General features: G+C 37.8%; 1 protein-coding gene across 2 annotated transcripts in view; it reads right to left on the bottom strand.

Moving 5' to 3' along the window:
- Positions 1-259: 259 nt before the first annotated feature.
- Positions 260-20,305, bottom strand: part of LOC136862709 (kinesin-like protein KIF3B) — a 397,790-nt gene continuing 377,744 nt past the window's right edge. For both annotated transcript variants that reach the window (XM_067138926.2, XM_067138927.2), the window contains exon 19: positions 260-2,884. In XM_067138926.2, the coding sequence (XP_066995027.2) occupies positions 2,779-2,884 (106 nt within the window). In that variant the 3' untranslated portion in view covers positions 260-2,778. The remainder of the gene's footprint in view (positions 2,885-20,305) is intronic.

Raw genomic sequence — 20,305 nt, 5'->3', positions numbered from 1 at the left:
AATCAGCTGAACACATACTTTTCGAATGTGAGGCGCTGGGTAGAATCAAATTCTCCACTCTGTGACTACCAGGTGAAGAGAGAGAAAAAATCCAAGAAGACCCAATAAGAACAACCTGCAGCTTTGTGAAGGGAGCAGGTATATCTAGGTGGGAATGAAGGAAAAACATGGTAGCAAAAGATCTTAGAGGTCGATGCTAATTAGGAACTAATATTTAGAGGCCCCATGAAGAAAAGACAACGTCAAATTTTCCTTCCTTGGCAAGTTTTATACTTTTATACAATGTGTTTTGTCCTGTTGTTTGATTCATTTTGCTGGGGATGATTGGATTCTTGATCAAAACTAGTACACAGACGATAAGAAATTAGAATGAATACAGAAGTTAATTTTAATTATTTCAATTCTGATGTACTGATTAGGTGGATCTATAACTCTTATTTCTGTTAATAAAGTCATATCCATCAATAAAAATCATTGCTTATTTGATTATTTATTCCTCTAATTTAAAGCATTATGTGACCGAGTGCAGCAACCGCTTCTTTTTAAAAGTGGATTTTTAATTTTGTAGTAATATGTTTATAGAGAAATACAGAGAGAAAATTGAGCACAATAACTGGGATAGATAAATAAACATTAAAATTAAAATGTTTTTCAAACCATGACTAAATGTTTAAAACTAATCATACAACCATTTACATCCACACATACCGAGTCATACAGATACAACTGGTTGAAAAACGGATTGTTTATTATTCACATACAAGTTTGAAACTACTTTGAATTGATCTTTACAATAAAAAAAAAGTGTGTGGTCTCTGGGGAGGCCTGGTGCAGGTCTTTCGATTTGACACCCGTAGGCGACCTGCACATTGTGGTGATGATGATGAAGACGGCACATACACCCGATTGCTGGGAATCGAACCTGGGACCCCTGTGATCAAATTCCAGCACGCTAACCTCTTAGTCATTTACAATAAACATGACTGGGTTTATATAAACACTGAAAGAGTAATGTTTACAATAGATGCTAGACACTGTCCCTTGAATATTAGTTTAAATGGCAGTCTAATATCCAGTATTACATGTTCAGATATGAAAATTATGCAGACTACAGAAGTATCACAGAAGATGCAGTCATGTGCATGATTAAAATATATAATAAAGTTTGTGCAATAGGATTACAATTTTTTAACAGTTTTCAAATGATAAATTAAGAGTGGTATAAAACGTAACATTCCTTCCACTGAATAACAATATATTAAAATATCTTATCAGAAGTGTAAGATCTTTTAAAATGAACTAGAAGTTTAACAGTGATAACAAAACTTGCTTGAATTTCTAAGAATTAATTTTCAGCCACAGAGGGTGAACAACTTTTGCACAAAACACTACAGTATTTCATAAAAACAAATCTGCTTACACTATAAAAATATGAATGTGATTCTTCAATTGAAGACGGTCATTAATGTACTAAAATGAAAAGACCTTCATGATTAATTGATTAGTGATTATGAAGCTTCACCTCTTCATTACGTATTCTACACATCCAGATCTATAATCGAAGTTGAATATAAAGGAACAAAATATACAAATGTAATAATCACAGAGTCTGAAAAACAGATTTGACCACAATACCATAAGCTGTGAGACGATCAAGGCATAAGCCAAGTATTCACTAAGCAACATTATGTAATTAATAGGTCCATATCAAACTAACAGTATGTTAAGAAAATAGCTTATCTTCAATAGAAGATATCACATTTTACAGAAATAACAAGAACTTTAAACTATAATCTAAATAATTAATTACTAATCTCATGCAACCTCTTCTTTTGGTAACACAGGCAAGGTTAACCTTTCAAACCAAAGGGTTGAAGAATGCCATCACGAACACTGGCCGGACAAGTACAAAAGCAACAATTTTCAAGAGATTTATACCTATGTACATTTCAAAACAAGGAAAACATTTTTACTGATAATGGACAGTTATATTACAATATATTATCAAATTAGTACTTGCACTTTAATACGTAATTTATAATTACATTCTTATCATTTTAGTAATATCCTCCAACTTTTAATACTGTAAAAAGAAAATAAGTAAAGCTGCAGGCCGAGGACTGGTGTGATGCAAGCAATTTGCAAATATACAGGGTTATTGAAATCCAAACACAGAGTAGCATCTAATAAATACTCTAACAAGATACAGTTTTCAAATGTAATACTCAAGAGATAAGGTTTCAATCCCTGTATTAAAGCAGGAACATACAAATACGAAGAAAACCAGGTACAAGAACTCAATGCTACATACGGATATATCAATATTAACTCGACTTGAATTTCAGCTGTTTAGAAGTGAGATCACAGCGCACACTACTATCTGCAAAATGTAGGCTATTCTGATTAAATAGATGATGCAACAAACTCCAGTAAGAAACTGGAAACTGTTGAATAAAATTTCGTCCTCTTGGCCCTGACTAGAATGCCATATGCTTAGTGAGGTGTCATCAACAGGAAAGCTATGCCACACTGAAGATGGCTCCACCAAAACTGGGCAATTTGTGGGAACAGGATTCATAGTGAGATATCTTCGGTGTTCTTCTAATAATCTTCCGCAACAGTTTGTATATGAAAAGTCAGTAGCTCTACCTAACACACAATCTTTGCTGGCACCTTTTGTAGTCCGTGAGAATTCCAAATTGGCACAGTCCTCAGGAGATCTGGAAGCTCTCCTTGAGAGTAACTCCTGCACACGAGGGCTGAACCGAGAATACCCTGTTACTTGGGAATAAGGCCTCGAGGTTTCGGAAACAGCGGTGGTGTTGCAGGAGGAGTGTTCAGGCAGTTTCCCGGCTGACATGACACGATCTTGGAACTTTTCTTCCTGAAAATTGAAAATATTAACTATTAAAACACAGAATATTTGCCATGTCATAAAATATATGTTGAAGAAACAGTTATCAGCTGGAATAATATCATTAATACTGAGAGAAGGTTTTACAAAAAATTAATTCCATAAATTGCATATAAAACACTATCCCCTGAAACAGTAACTAGGCTTATATAATTTTAACCATATTGGTTCAGGGAGATGTGCTGCTACAGGGATATGCAAGGGACAGGATTAATTAACATTATCCCTGGTTTATTTTCATTCAAGTAACTGGTAACTGCCCAGAAAGCAAGACTCTGATGACAGCAACGAATGATCTATTTCTATTATGTTATAAAAATGATCAGTATCTAGTAGATCACAAATTAATATCTAATCATATTTAGATATCTGGATTGGTTAAAATCCATGCAACAAATTATTATTGTACCAACGTGCTTAGTTCAAATGGGAAAGAGCTTGAACTGACATCTCAGACTATCAAAAACGTCTTCCAAAATATTACTTTTATGTCGTCTCAGTGCCTGGTTGACCGAGCTTCACTCGGAATCATAGTGAACTTTTATTTGTACTTGAACAGCGAAGAAGGACAATGAAAACAAAATACAGCAATTCATGTAAAATCACTGCTTTATTATAAATTTCAAACAAATATGATACTTTGCAATATAAGAGTACAACCTTAATTATGAAAAATGTTAATAAACATCTTAATCTCGCAAATCTTTCCACACTATATTCCGAGAACGACTTTGATTTTCCTGTGGGAATCATATTCTTAATGTGCTCGGCCTCTTGAGTCTAGAAAATGCCACATACTATGTATAAAAACTGATGTTTTTAAGTCCGTACCAACAAACTTGAAAATTCTGCCCTGCGCTTTGTGCAGCATAATGGCAAATGCAGGTCTTACTAGACATTGAGACCCTTACATGGTACAATGGCACAGGCCAGAACAAAGTATAGCATCCACCGAAGTTGCAGTCCCATCCATGGCTGTGACAATATGGAACTTACTAGGGTATGGGTAGTGTTAATAACAGGTGTTGCTCATAGGATCAGCTGTGCTACAAAAGCACTTTTTGGTCCAGTGAGTAATGGCACACTACCTCACTCCTCATCTTGCCTAGTACACCTAATTTTGGCACTTCCATTGATTTTTGCTTTTTCCCTAGAACTGCATATCCTTTGGAGGTGCTATATGAGGATTGAACCAGCCTCTGGGCTGATAACCTAATACACACAGACATTGAACATCCTATTTGACCTTTTGTTAAATCAAGGATGATTCTAGGAATATGTACTTCTTTGCCAAATTGTTCACTGGTGGCGATTTTTTGGTTTAATTATGTTATTGCACAGGTTTGTTACATTTAGTCTAGTTCCGTTGCATAAATCTTCTGATAAATCTAAATTATGTAATAGCATTATTACTGGATTTTTTCAATTTCGATTCAAGTGGTGGCAAGTCTGAAGTGCTGACAAATTCTGTATGAGAAGTAAAACCATTGGGCAGGAGTATTGATGTCTTCAAATAAGCATGTAGTAGAGCAGGGTCAGCCAACTGCGTGTACGTGTGATGTCAGGTAACATGTCGCACACTCTGCTCGTGCAGCGAAACGAAACGAAGTACTTAGTACGATAACTGTGAAGTGAAGGCTAGAGGGGCGAGGGGAAACATGTCATTCGTAGGGGGAGGCCCAAGAGCTGCAGGTACAATGCGGTATGTGTAGTACATATTTCTCTCTACATATTTTATTGTAATGTAACTTTGTTATGAAGTAGCATAAGAGTTATAAAGCAACTTTATTTCTACATATAAAAACTAAACTTGTTTTCTTTCGGTGCATCTTTGGAACCAATATTGAACAAAAAAAAAAAAAAAAAGGCTTTTCACTATATCATGCACTGTAAAAAGAGTGCTAATAGTAACAAACAGTACAGTTTTACAACAAAAATAGTACAAAGAGTAATCTGTAAACTCAAAACATACGTTTTACCTCACGATATCGATACTCAGTAGCCACTCGTGGGTTTCCTTGATTTTTGTAGTCTTTTTTCGTTGAATAGTTCTTCAATATTTGGAGTTAATGTTTGAGAAACACTAAGTTTAAGAGCACACTTCAAACTGTGATCTGATAACTGACTTCTCTGTTTTGGTTTGGTTGTTTTTAAAATAGAAAAGAGTCGTTCACAGGCATAGGTAGAACCGAAAATACTCGGCATTCTTGCTGCAAACCTATGCAATCGGGGAAAGCTTTTTTGTGAAAAATGTCTATAAAAGTCACACAAATTCCTTCTTATTTACAAATGTATCTCTTAGTTCTCTATCACACTGTAAATCTATTAACTCTAATTGTAGGTCTGGATCAATGTTATATGCAACAACTGAATATGGCGTGGTTAAAAGTTCAAAATCACTTTCCAGACACTCCAAATTGTTAAATCTACAATCAAATTCTAAATATAGTTTTTTAAAATGGTTTTGACATACCTATTAATAACCTCAGCCGTAGCACATTCAAACACTGTAAGCAGTTTTTGAAAATGTAGAATAGTTCTGTTCATGAACTGACGCTCCCACAGACACAATTTTACTGTAATTTGAACGATTTCACTCTATCAAACATTTATGTAATTATTAAACTCTTTCCCTGGAGAGAAACATTCAGAATGTTCAAATGACCTGTTAAATCTGCAAGAAATGCGAGGTCAGAAATCCACCTGCGATCTTCTAGTTCGGGGACTCGCACATTTTGTCGCTCCATAAATGTAACTATATCTTGTTGTAGTTGAAAAAACTAATCTAGTACTTTGCCTCAACTACGCCAGCAAATAGCACAATGATAAGGCAAATCACCAAGTTCACTGTCACTTTCTGCTAGGAATTCCTTGAATTGCCGATGACGTAAGGCCCTTGATCTTATGAGGTTAGTAATTTTAACCACTGGTCATTACTTCATTCAGTTCAATGCTTTTCGCACATAGATTTTCTAAATGTATGATACAGTGAATTGGAACAAGTGTGCGAGCTATATTGAGAGTCTTCATTTTTTGTATTATGAGCCGAAGTACTCCAGTATTGCATCCTACCATAGAAGGTGCATCATCTGTTGCTAATGAAACTAGCTTGTCCCATGGCAAGGAAGCATTTTCAACAACACTAACAATGCAGTTGAAAATGTTGATGCCTTTTAGTTCATAGGCACTAAATCCAGTAGTTCTTCCCAAATTGTAAGATTTTCATCAACCGCTCGTATGAAAACGGCTAGTTTGACCGTGTTAGAAATATCTGTGCTCTCGTCAACTGCTAAGGAGTATGCCCGGAAGCTTTTTGCCAGTTCTAATAATTGTAGGTGGACATCGTCAGATAGGTCTTGAATTCTTCTTCACACTGTGCACGCGGACAAGCTGGTGGCTTCAAACTCAATGATATTTGGACAAAACAACTCACCTGCTAGAATTAAACATTCCTTTACGAATTCACCATCACTGAACGGTTTCAGTTTATTTGCAATTAAATATGAAATTTTGTAACCCAGTCGAACTGCTGACTCACTGATCAAATGCTCGACAGAGTTATTTAATTACAAACTATCCACTTCATTCCCGTATTGATAATGTAATCCAATCAATAAATGAAAAAAGGTTCCACCTAATCGATACTTTCTCTTTTTTATTTAGCCTTGGGCTATTTATAAAGACATTAATAATTACAGAACATGTTTCGATTGCTTAGCAATCATCATCAGCTGTTTTACATGTAGTTTAGGTAAAAATAGCATAAAATCAATCTCATAATTTACATTAAAACATTAAAAAAAACATTTAAAAACAGGTGTTAGTAGAAAGCGTATAGGTGGGAGGGGGGAGAGTGCATTGAGGGCGGTTGTTAGTTAGACATTAAACTTAATATTAAAAACACTTATTGGACTAAAATGTCTTAGGTTCACTATAAGTCCTGAGAGCTTTACCAATAATATCACTTGCTGTTAAAAACTTGGAGACTTTTGGTAAAATGCTTCTGTTGAAATGTTTATGAAGTGTTTATGTCTTCTTAAAACGGCTTCTGGTTTTCTTCCCCATCACTTGTTTCTTATTAGTTGTGTAATTACACGTACCCTTTCCTCGCCTTGATACCGGTCATAATCTGCAGCATGACACAAAATGTAATGGCGTTGTAAATTATATCTTTTTAAATACTGTAGCTCTTTTCTACAAACTAAAAATTTAGCTGTAGCATTCCTATCATTTTCAACAAATAAATATAGATCTTCCCATAAAGATAAAAAGATCTGAGGGGTAGGTAGCTTGTCGCAGCATGATGTGCCTGGTTCATCCATACTTATGTACTTTACTGTACCACTACCACCACCACTACGTGTTTTCTACTAAGCGAGGCTGTCTCTTTGTCTCACTCTACGACAGCGTCTCCCCACCTTCTGCGCTCATACGTCACATAGGCTCTCCGACGTCACACGGACCCTCTTACACCACACGCCAGCCAGTTGGCTGACCCTGTAGTAGAGAGATTTAGTGCCAGCTGGACCATCATTGAAAAGTAATTTTATTTGAACATTTACATCATTTACTGCATGAAGTATGATACTGACGATTTCATTTTTGTTTCACTGTTAAAAAGCTGATGCATTTGCTCTCCCAGTGCTGCTGATTTGTCGGCGTTCAGAATATCCTGATGTGAGGAGTGTGTGCTACTTCCACTTCCAAAAAAATGTTGTATTTCATCCACATGCAGGTAGGGATCCTCTTCAGAGGCAGCCAAACCCAACAAGTGGTGCCCTTGCCTATGCAAGTCCCAAAGCATACTCACCCGGTGTGTAATATTTGGTAAGGGTCCCAGTTCACAGGATTACGAGTGAAGACCTCAAGGGCATCTTCGGCGGAGAAGGTGGACTTTGATACAGTGGAGATGACTGAAGAGACACCCCTGTACTCGAGGATAGATATGAGTACAATCAAAAGAGGCCAATGACTTCGGGCAGATGAGGCTCTTTAGGAGGACTGATGGTCCCTTGGAGGTAATACCAAGTCCCTCTAGCTGCATCTGCACTCCATGTTAGGAGTGGCTGCAAAAGGCATCAGTTTCCCCATGTAAGGAGAGGCCTGAAAATATTCTGGCAGTAGGTATAAAATGCCTTTGGGTATGACGAGCCCACCATACTAATAGCCTTTAAATGACCAAGTCGAGACCTTGGAAATGGTCAGGGTGTCCCCCAAAAGTGGCGTACAGTTCCAGGCATTTTCATCCTGGAGGAACTGTGAAAAGCGGGCAACCAACGACAAAGATTGCAGTTATAAATGTCTTGACTGTTAACACCAAGACAAAAGAACTAACAGAAATGCCTAGAAAATAAGGACACTGCATTGTTGGGATTGAGTGAAACCAAGTGGAAAGGAAAGGGATAAAAAGAGATTGAGGAAGGGGGTGGGGTGGGGGGTTTGGGGGCACGTTAACGAATCTTATCCATGAAATTTCATTATAATTTTTGTCTGAAATGGAAGATAATTGCTTTTAAGCAAATTAAGAGTAAAATTAGTGGTAAATTAACGAAAATCCACAGCCTGTTTCCAGTCCTTCAACCGGGTCAGGAATGGAATGAATGAAGCCCCCATCTAGCGGCAAGGATAGAAATTGTGCCGGCTGCCGAAGCCTGTTACACTCCACTGGGGCAATGATCAATGAATAACAGATGAAACGAAATGATATTAGAGAGTGTTGCTGGAATGAAATATGACAGGGAAAACCGGAGTACCCAGAGAAAAACCTGTCCCGCCTCCACTTTGTCCAGCACAAATCTCAAATGGAGTGACCGGGATTTGAACCACGGAACCCAGCGGTGAGAGGCCGGCATGCTGCCGCCTGAGCCACTGAGGCTGGTAAATTAATAAATATGATTATTAATAGAGAAATACATACATACATTGCTACATTACGACTATGAATTCTACTACATCTTAGCACTTCAGTATGTCATTTGCTCATTTAACACTTTTGTGTGTTAATTCTTTGCTCACTTATCTTCCTTGAAATTCTTTGCATTGCTTCTTTGCTTGATGTTACTTGGTGTGGCGAGTTGTTGCCTTGTGCTCATAACTCATTATTTAATATAATTATCGGCCCAGGGATCATGCTATTTTTCTTACAACAAAAATAATTATGTTTCACCTACATTTTCCTATCTAAACTGCCGCACTAAACATGATGGACAAAGATATTGAGAATTCACAGATACAACACTTCCATTCATCGGTGCAATCTCAGTACCTCAGGAAGGAAACAAAAGACAGTACTGAGCCATACCCTGACGGCCCATATGAGATATTAAGTCATACATTTGGGATATCAAATAGTAATATAAACGCGGACTTCAGTTAGGCACTGGAAGAGTAGCAGATTACAGTATAATTGAGACCGGAAGTCCTGGAGACATAATGTCGCTGGATGGTTTGCGAAGCTTGCCTGCAACCGTGGGAAACGTTCAGCTTTACCAACAGTTAGCACATCCCGGCACGTGTAGAAGTCGTTTGGGCATGAGGAGTGTTCAGCCAATTAGGAAGCGAGGGTGTGGCTAGTATGAATTCTGGACCGTGCAGAATTAAAATCCCAGGTTGACCAACATTGATATATGTGGGATGTGTTCAGTGAAAAAGAGAGGTCAGTTCTCTTATTTGAGGGTTTTCCACAGGCCTGAGAGCAAGAAATAGTAAGGAATAAATCATAACCATTGTCTGAGCCATAATTCAGTTATCATGAGTGCATCTGATATTAATTTTAGTAAATCACAAAGTCATTGTGTGTACCAAGAACTCTGATTGGTTGAATATTTGAACCTACAGGGAATCCCCTAGCCACAACGGTGTTGGCTATGTTACTTAAGTGCCCCACCTGTTAAGAGCGTTCTTTCTGGGTGTGTTGTCATGAAGTGAACATCGCTTCGCACTTCTCCGTTAGTTGCGCGCGAGCATCAGCGTCTTACTACAGTGTGCATGGGACGCGTAATTGCTGCCACGTGGCCAAAAGTGTAACATTGTAAGGTCTCACTGACCAAAGACAGTGAATTTATTTCTTGTGAACAGTGCTACGTAAACTGGATGCAGTTATAAGTCGCCAAGTGCGCTATGGCGCAAGTTTTTGTACTACAGAAACAGACTGTAATGTTAGTCGCAGACTGGTAATCGAGTGAGAGACGCTCATCCGTATTGTATTTTCGGGCCGGTTACGTGACTATTCGTATCGATCCGCAAGCTGCTCCTAGTGACTGTATTTAAACCCTTAACATTTATTGTACAGTGAATATTACGTGTGTTTTGTGTCATTGTATTCACGTTGGGCTTAAGTTACGGCTGACAAAGGGTTTGATCGGTGCATCGTGCACGGAGAGCGGTGAAGAAATACTGCCAGAATCTTGTGTGTTGCTGTTATACAGGAACTACCCTCAAGAAGATGGCATCGCCTATAGAAGAAAGATTGGTTCCACGTGTTGAAATCCTGCTGACCATGGAGTAGACCCCCATAGGTGTGGGGATGTGAGCCGCTACAGGTGTCCTGGGAGTTGCCAAGATAACACGCACGTGTTATAATTAAATGGCATGTTTTATGAATTATTGATACTAGTGAGGCTTAGATTAGGGATTTTCTGTAGTGTAATTTCGCCTGCTGGCATGTGTTCATTTTCTATTTGTGATGTAAATATGGACAGGAAGGGATCGCATATTTTCTCTTTATTTCTTTTACTTTATAACTAAGTAAATGGGATATTGAGGGAAATGTCAGGATTTATTTTTGATTTTATTTGTGTGAATTATGCATGTTATCTAAAGGTTATTCCTGTGTTCTTGTTTGATAGAGATAGAAAGATTAGACTGCCAAAATCATCAACCTCCTGAGTTATACACCCGCAGCGTCGAGACTAAATTTCATTTATTTATTCAGAGAGATTAGTGACAGATAGGACACATGCTGCATGTATTACGGGTGCTGTGAAACGTGTGGAGCTGTACGTGTTCGTTGACTAGGATAGATTCTTTTAATGTGGGTTGGAAACTGTTCTGAACAATGATTAAAGAGGGAATCGAACCCTGATTTGTAATGAGAAAGGCTGATGAGATGACAGGATATACATGAGAATTGAGTGCATGCTGAGATGTGATGTCAATTATGCAGGCAGATTGCATGCCTGGAAATGTTATAAGAATTGTGTAAAGCGAGAATAGGCCTGTGATTGAATTCTGGAATATTATTGAAAATCAGAATTGCCGTGAAGTAAATGTCAGGCCAGTGAATATTATGTGTATTAAGATATTGTAGCAGGCTAGCAATATGTACGATGTGTATGTGAATCTCTGAGCAGTTGTTGAGTCGCTATGCAGGTCAGTTATCAGCCAAGGTTATAGTGTAGTCGCGAAGTGAGAAGCAATTTCCGTGATATAATCTTCTCAAAACAGTGACCTATTTCCAAGAGTAGTCTTGAGTTTTAACATTCTTTTCAGCCCACTGCCATGCAGGAAATATGCGATTGAATAGGGGCGCTAACCGGCGCGCCAATGCAGCTAGATGAATGCAATGGTTGCCCATTGATTTCCATGTGTTTATTAAATTATATTATTTGTTTTTCTCTTAAAAGATGCTGTTTTTATGTGATTTCATTGTGATTTTGATCTGCTGTCTTGTTGATTAATGGGGAACAATCCGAGTGCTGAGTGGATGGTTGTGGTTAATCTAGTTCTTACTAGATCTTTTGGTGAACCGCGTTTCACGTTGAGTCAGTGTAGTGTGTAAGTTTTCCCCACCTGATCCAATGTAAATACTTGGGTTATTTTAACTGATTTGATTATTGTAAATATAGCGTAGGGAATGCCACTAGTATTTTTTCGTAGTTCATATCGTCATGTCCCACTGCATCTTAAATCAAGTTTCAATGCTATTATTGTGGCAACTACCCTGAATAGCAATCTGTATAATTGTGATTCTCATAATGGTGTTACTCCATGCGAACAGGAACGTTGGAATATAATGCAGAGTCATTTCGAAACTTATCAACAGTAAATAATAAAGTAAAAATTCCAATTACAATATTTTATTTGATTTGCGTAATCAATGTTTATTTTTCACATTCAAACTTTGCTGATTTAATATTGCATTTTAATGTCAGTTTCATTGATGTTTTATTAATTGATTTTCATATGTGTTGTAATATGATTCGGGTTACTTTATGTAATAAACTCCTCTTACCCCATATCGGTGTTTCTCATTCGAGATAAACCTCCATTATTCCTGTCACAATACTTAGAGATAAGTTATAAACTCAGACATTTAGACTCGCCCACGACAAACCCACATCTCTATCCAACCTGAGTTAGTCGGATGTTTAATCAGGAAAGGGAGGCATCGTTCTGGAGGGTTCCTACCCCTGGGTACGGTACAATACAGAATGCTACAGAAGAGAATAGTGTCCACAGCAAAATAGTCGGCGTAATTACGTATCTAGTAATAATGGTATTTATTTCATTTACTGTTAATTTTATCGTGGATTTGTGTGAAAGGAATTACCTTTCATTTAGGACGAAAATTACAATGAAATTTCATGGATATGATTCGTTCAGATAACCAAGGAGGGGTTTCATTTGTTTTGGAGTGGAGGTGCAAACTGCAATAATGGAGTAGGTCTTATTGTGAGGGAAGATCAGGTACAGTGCAGAGGTCTACCAGTTAAATGAAGAGTCATAAAAAAATCAGACTTGGCTTGGAGAGTGGAACGCAAGATTTTATCGAAGTACATACACCACAGACAGGTAATGTTGAGAGAGTCTAGGAAGAGTTCTTGGAGGAAATGGAGAGGTGCATCGAAGATAAAGAAGAAATAACTGGTCCTTTCAGTTACAGAAATAAAAATGCAGGAGAGCTACTACTTGATTCTTGTGACAGCAATACATGGTTCAGAAAGAAAAACAGCCAAACAACACCTAGATATGAATGGGGACAAAGGAGAACAAAAACTATGATTGATGTGATTTTAGCTGAGAGAGAGAAACGCTGACAATTGGAAGATCTGACAGCTATGCCAAGAGAAGATTTTGAATGAGACCACAAAACTGTAGTAGCTAAATTAAGACTTGAAATTAAACACACAAGAAAAACAAAAACAAAAAAACTGTATGAAAACTATTCATAAAAGAAAAGGGAGCACAAGAGAAGTTTTAAGAAGTACTGAAACAAATTCCTAAAGGAGAGGATGGCAGTGTTGAATAGGAATGGGCCAAGTTCAAACAAGGAATGGTGCTATGTGCAGAATATTATGGAAAAAGAAGGAAAAGGGTGAGAGCAAAGAAAACAGGACAGAAGATACAGAATTTGTAAGGACAGGTAGAGGACAAATTTTGACACAAAGAAAGGATATTCTCCAGCGATGGGAGGAGTATTTTGTTAAATTACTTAATATAAAATTTGAAGAACAGGAGGAACATTAAGAAGAATTGGTGGAAGAAAGTCAAAATAAAGATATAACAATGATGGAAATACACGGAGCTATAAAGAAGATGAAGTGTGGGAAAGCATCAGGTGTGAATGAGGTGGCTACAGAGATGATAAAGGCAGCAGGACCAGTAGGGTTACATTGGATATGTAGATTATTTCGAGTGATACGGAAGAAAAAAGAAGTACCAGAAGATTGGAGGAAGGGTCTGATAATCCCAGTATTCAAGAAGGGTGATGATAAAGAATGTAGCAACTAACAGGGAATAACCCTTATTTCACATGTAGCAAAGATCTTTGAGAGGACATTACAGGGAAGACTGAGGATGAAAGTAGAAAAGGAAACAGAGGAAGAGCAATATGGATTTAAGAGAGAGATCAACTTTTGATCTAATTTTTGCATTAAGGAACATGGAGAAAAGATGGGAGTTAGGGAAGGATTTGGTGATGACATTTATAAATATTGAGAAGGCATATAACAGTGTACCACTAAAAGTGGTTTGAGATGCACTGATAAAAAAGAAGGTAGACAGAGCAGAAGTATAAATGATCAAAGCCATGTATGATAGTAGTGTGAAGTCTAAGATAAGGAGGGTTGCCCCAGTTAATACAGGACACGACCTTGAGCTCACGTGCCATTCCTGGAAGCAGCTGCATGTTGTTTCTTTTGTTCTGTCAGGTCAGTGTGATTTAGAGAAGTGCTGTGTACAGTCATATCGTACCATTGTTGCCTCATGGCCTGCCGAATCGCAGATATATGGCATGGCTAGATTGTTGGTCTTTCCGATGCTTTCTCATTAACAATGACTGTCTAACAGTGTAAAGTGAAAGGCCTCAACAACTTTGAAAAAACTGCTGTGGAATAGAGTGCGACCCTCCAGGACTCCGGACACCATTAAGAAGATAAAGGCTGCTGTCCTGAAGGAAAATCCACCAACTAGAAGACATCTTGCCAGCCACACAAGCACATCTAAAGGTACGGTCTACCGAATAATTAAAGATCTGACCCTGGTAAAGTGCCATAAGGCACGTGAACATGCTTTGAAAGCAAGGCACGTTAATGAACGGTTCACTAATGCCAGAAAATTATACAAAAACTACCAAACAGGAGATAAATGACAGTCGGTTGTTACCCTGGATGAAGCTTTGGTTTATTTGGATGACATCAACAAGCCCCGGGCAATTTACTAATCACCCAAAAGGGGCACTCGAACTTCATCAAGGAAAACACAGAACAGTTTACTAAGGGGTTCATGGTATTGGCAGGATATTGTGCCCGAGGTAAACTCAGAGTGCCAAAAAATGTGATCAATGCTACCCATTTCCAGAAGAAAGTCATGGACCCCTATTTCGACGAAGATATCCCTTGGCCGTACGGTGAGGATGCGTCAAAAGTCTGGATTCACGTGCACCAAGCAATCAGCCATACTGAAAGATCATTAGTCACCTACTATGAGAGAAAAGAAGCACAGATGGGTGTCCGTGTCATATCATTTAGTGACATCCCTGTCAAATCTCCGGATTGCCTTGCCGATGGATTTCTGTGCCTTTGTCTCCTGTAAAGTGGGCTTTCCACTAGACATCCCACCACTACTGAGTGTATTTGGAAAGTGTGCAAGGAAGTATGGGACAATATTCCTCTCCCTGTACTCGTCAAAGTCTTCTACAGAGGAAATCGAAATGTAGGACAAGGGACCGTTCCTGTAGCTATCACATCAAGCACAACCAGGTCTGGAGAAAAGGAATCGCCTAGGACAAAATGTACGTCAAAATCGCCCAAACTTAACTGGAGCAACCTCCATGGATATAAACTTAAAATCTTTTCCATCTGCCAAACACACAATTTCAATATAAATATTACACTATAACATACCTCTTGAAAAAACCAACCACATTATTAAACAAGGAATAAAATAAATGTTAAACTATTAATAATGCGTTTTTTTATAGGTATGTTATAGTGTAATATTTATATTGAAATTGTGTGTTTGGCAGACAGGAAAGTTTTTAGTTTACATTTAAACTGAGTTGACACTGAAAAGTAAGGCTTCCTTCTTAACACATTGCTGACCAGATGCTTGAGCTTGTCACATACCCTGTGGACCGGACATTTTTCTACTAACCATGCTAGGGTGCACTTGATTATAAAGACGTTAATAAATATTAAACCAGTCAATATTTTATCTTTAAAGTTGGTATGGGTACTCTCCAATGCCCCTAGTAATTGTGGATCTGCCTTTACAAAACCATATTCAGCGTCAATTCCTAAAACATCATTAATGTTTACATCGTTGTCATCGTCAGAATCACTTGAATAAATAAGTACACTAGGTAAATTACGGCCTGTAGAGGCTTGAATATCACTTCCGCTACCACTTTCACATTCAGTTTCCACTAATTCATTAGACTATTTCCATTTGAACGATCATCGGCATATAATTCTTCTAAAATATCATCGTCAGCTAACACCGTATTCCGCAGGCACTCCATCTTGTCATTGACTGAACCGGCAGGAAGAAAGTCGACATTTCGAAACTAAATCAAAGAATAAAAGAGGCCGTGAATAAAAGAAAGTGGCAAATATACATCTACAATTTATTCTACTCAATGTGCACGTCCGAAATAGTTCAAGATATGGTCAAGAGATGTCACGGGAAGACCGAAAACAATGTCGTGAATAAAACCGAGATTTCTCGGGGCCCGTCACCTACCGCTGGCGAGTGTACTACGAGATTTCTCGGGGCCCGTCACCCATGTGTTAAAAAAAGGGACCAAGATAGGAAAAACACACTGGTTCAATGTAGAAACAGGATTTCGACAAGGAAGTGTATTATCCCCTCTACTCATCATCACAGTTATGAAGGACATCCACAAGAGTATACAACAAAAAAATGCAAAGCAAAGGGACAAAGTCCTTCCTCTTTGCAGGTGACAAAGTAATATGGGAAGAAGATGAAATGGAAGTACAAGAACAAGTTACTGCATGGAATCAGGAGATAGAGGAATATGGAATGAAAATGTGTGTAAAGAACAGTATGACAGCAGTGATGATGAGAGGTAATAAAGGAAGAGGGAATATTCAGGTAAATGGAAGACCATTAGAAGTTTTGAAAAGCTTCAAATATTTGGGAAGTATACTTGCAGAAGATGGGAAAATAAACAAAGAAACTGAAAAGAGAATCCAAGTTTTACCAATGTGCGAGAGGTATAGTGTGGAACTGAGATGTACCAGAAAAATGCAAGTAAATCCTGTACTCAAAGTATTACACACCAATTTTGACATACACAGCAGGCACACGGACAACACCGCATGATGAAAGAAGAATCCAAGCAACCAAGATGAAATTCCTTAGAGGATTAACTGGGAAGTACATTGAAGAACATTGCAAACAGCCTAACACTAATACTTGCAGATGATGTTCTGATTTGCGGAGAAAATAAAGCAGAAGAAGTTTAAAGAATATGGACTAAAAATCTGTAAACCAAATGACTATCAACAGGAAACACACAGTTTCAAATATTTTCCTGGAGGGAACTCTGTTACAATTTGTTTCTAACTTCAAATACCTTGGAAGTTTAATTTCAAACGATAACACAATAAGCCAAGAAATACTTGACAGGACTTTGAAAGCTTCTCAATTTTATTTTCAAGTGAGAAATCTGCTCTGGGATGATAAAATACCCCAAGAAGCAAAATTGACCAGGTTTCATACTTAGCTATGGACTCGAAACATGTACCCTACATAACAAGGCTAACAGTAAAATCCAGTCAACAGAAATGAAATTCATTAGATCAATGAACCAAAAGACCAGGAACAACAAGATTAGAAATGAAGCAAACAGGAAGCAGGCTGGCATTAAAATACCTGTTACTGAGCATTTAGGAAGACACAGGCTGCAATGGTTTGGATATGTTATGAGGATGGACAGAATGAGAACAGCAAAGAATTACTTTGAACGAGAAATGAAAGTGGAGAGGCCAGTAGGGAGGCCAAGAAATGAATGGATAGAGATAGTGAAATCAGAGGTCAGCAAGAGGAATGTCAAGTGGGGTTAGATAGAGGAATAGAAACTATACTTTGACAAGAAGAAGTGGTGAGCGCTTGTATACCACACCCAGGAAACTGGAACTGGAAAATGATGACTAAAGGATGAAATCAGAAAAATAGAAATCAGAGAGAGAATTGGATTCTCTAAACTGCAGGACAAGATAGAGGTCAGCAAGATGAAATGGTATGGACACACAATTAGATTGGAAGAGGGTAGAGTTCCAAAGAGAATACTTATGGAGAAAATGAGGAAGACAATGGGAAGGCCAAGAAAGACGTGGATGTTTACGGTGAAGAAGAAGCATTGCAGTAGTTGGACAATATCGAATGTCAAGAGCAATCTAGACCAAAAGGATGTAATTCCTTAAAAGTTTTACCATACCCGATCATAGGTACGTTCCTTTTGTTATGTTTCTTGCATTTTTCTATGAACTTCTTCTCATGCTGGAAATAGTGCCATTCTAATACGCACATTTCATTATCGTTACTACTGATGTCCCCAAAGGCACAAGTTTGTACCCGGTAATGGAAATTTCTGTCTTCTAATCATCATAAAATATCAAAGCCATCTTATTAACAGTGCTGATGGTATTTATTAATTAATTAATTAATTAATTAATTAATTTATTAATGTATTTATTTATTTATTTATTTATTTATTTATTCAGGATCAGCAACAGCATAACGCCAAATTACGAAGTTCCAAGCTATGTACAATATATATGAATTTAAAATGAAAGATATATAAATATTTACAAAGGACACAAATATACACAATAAAACTGTACAATCATATATGAATCATATTTACATAAATGATATTAACCAAGAAAAATACATTTACAGTAAATACAGGAGCAGAACAGGAAAGAACAAGAAGGAAAATTAAGTTACATGAGAAATATCATGACAGAAGGAAGGAAACGTTACAAAGATATCTAGGTTCTTGTTGATAGATAATGTATTAAACACTACTGGAATACGTACAGAAAGGGACCTTTGGGTGAGAGAAAGCCGAGAGTAAGGAATATGGAATAGGGTCTTCAATCTGGTACTATGGGATGGGACGTGGATGGAGAATAAGGAAACTAAATCTGGAGACCTAAATCGACCATTAGCTGCTTTGTATAGCAGCTTTAGGTCGGCTACTTTCCTCCGAGTAGAAAGAGTCTTGAATTTCAGTTTCCCAAGCACTTGGATAATGCTTACGTTACATGCAAGGTCAAGGTGGCCGAGATTTGAAGAAGCAGAAATGGACCAGACTGGAGAGGCGTATTCAACAATAGGCAAGATACAAGAAACGTAGAATGCTCTGAGGGCATTTACATCTGTGATGTCAGAAAACCCGTAGAGTAAACCAAGGAGTGACATAGCACGTGAGGTAACCCTGTTTATGTGCGAGACAAACAACAATTTACTGTCAAAATGCACTTCTAAGTCTTTTTGATTGTCAACAAGAGCAACCAGTTGGTTCAGTAGGTGATATTCTTATAGAACAGGGGATTTACGAAGTGTGAACGAAATGGTGGAACACTTGGAGGGATGAGGTTTAAGATGCCATGTAGTACACCAACCTGACAGCGAATCAAGTGCATTTTGCAATTGGATTGTATCTGTAAGAGAATCGATCTGCTTGAAGATTTTACAACTGCACTGTTTCTATTGTTGGCTTTGCCGTTTGCTCTCTTGCTCAAAATGGTGGCATGACGTTTCGTCCCGTGACGATACGGGACAGAAATGCATACTCTTCCTCGTGGTATCGCTGCAGATGACCGAGATGTGATGTAATTCTGTCAATCTTTTGTGCCTCCGTCAGTTGATGCGGAACCCACTTAATGAAAACTTTGCGGAAATGCAAGTGATCTTTGATAATGGCATGCAAGGAGCCATGGCTAATGTCGACCTGGAGACTAGTTTCTTACTCCGTGATGTTTATTTTCCCAGATAAGGTGATCAATCCATCCTATCACATCAGGAATAATGGTTCGATGGGCCTGTTCTGGGCGTGCATCGTCTTGCAGTGATGTGCGCCCTTCTTGGAATGTCCTATGCCATTTGTGCACACTCGTCATGGACATGCAGTGTTCTTTACATAAGGGCTGATTTACGCCGATCTACACGACGTTTTGTTACCAGTGGATTTTGTTTTTCAACCATTATGTGTGATTTTTGGCGTTTCTCATCATGTTCATTTTTTTAAAAACAGCAACATAGTTTATAATAAGAGCTCACCCAGATATAAAAAACTGGTTTTATCATAAACAGTTTAGTGCAATCAAACGTAGTTATATTGGACAACGATTTTTAAGAACATCTAATTACCATAAACAATTTTTAATATTTAAGCCATCCATTCCGTTTTACATTTTAAACAATTTGAATGATTAATTTTTGTTTTAATAGACATAAATAATCTTATTTAAAGTGTTAAATTCATACATTTTACCAATGTATTTTAGACATTCTTTTGTGATATACACCAGGATCAGGGCCCTGACCTACCAATGTTTTAGGTTTTCTATTGCTGATGATGCTCACTAAGACTGAGCGAAACATGTCCAATTTGTGATTTAATGGTTTCATCCTAAACATAAGGTTTTTGTGTATTGGAAAGGTGGTTCTTCAAATATATTATAAATATAATAATTTATTACATGCAGTGTTCGCCATAAACAGCAGACATGTGACGAGTTTTGCGTACTCCACTTCAGCCACCAGAAAATGAACCACACTTCTCTGCTTGCCTCCATTTCTACAGCTGGATGAACTAACTAGACCAGTCTGCGCACCAACAAAGACATAACCCAACAATTGCATACATCTGCGAATTGTCATTACGCGGTTCTCCTACCACAGTGATGACAGTGTTTA

This window comes from Anabrus simplex, chromosome 2 (assembly GCF_040414725.1).
Source record: "Anabrus simplex isolate iqAnaSimp1 chromosome 2, ASM4041472v1, whole genome shotgun sequence".
NCBI lineage: Eukaryota > Metazoa > Arthropoda > Insecta > Orthoptera > Tettigoniidae > Anabrus > Anabrus simplex.
This window is presented reverse-complemented; position numbering and strand designations above follow the sequence as displayed.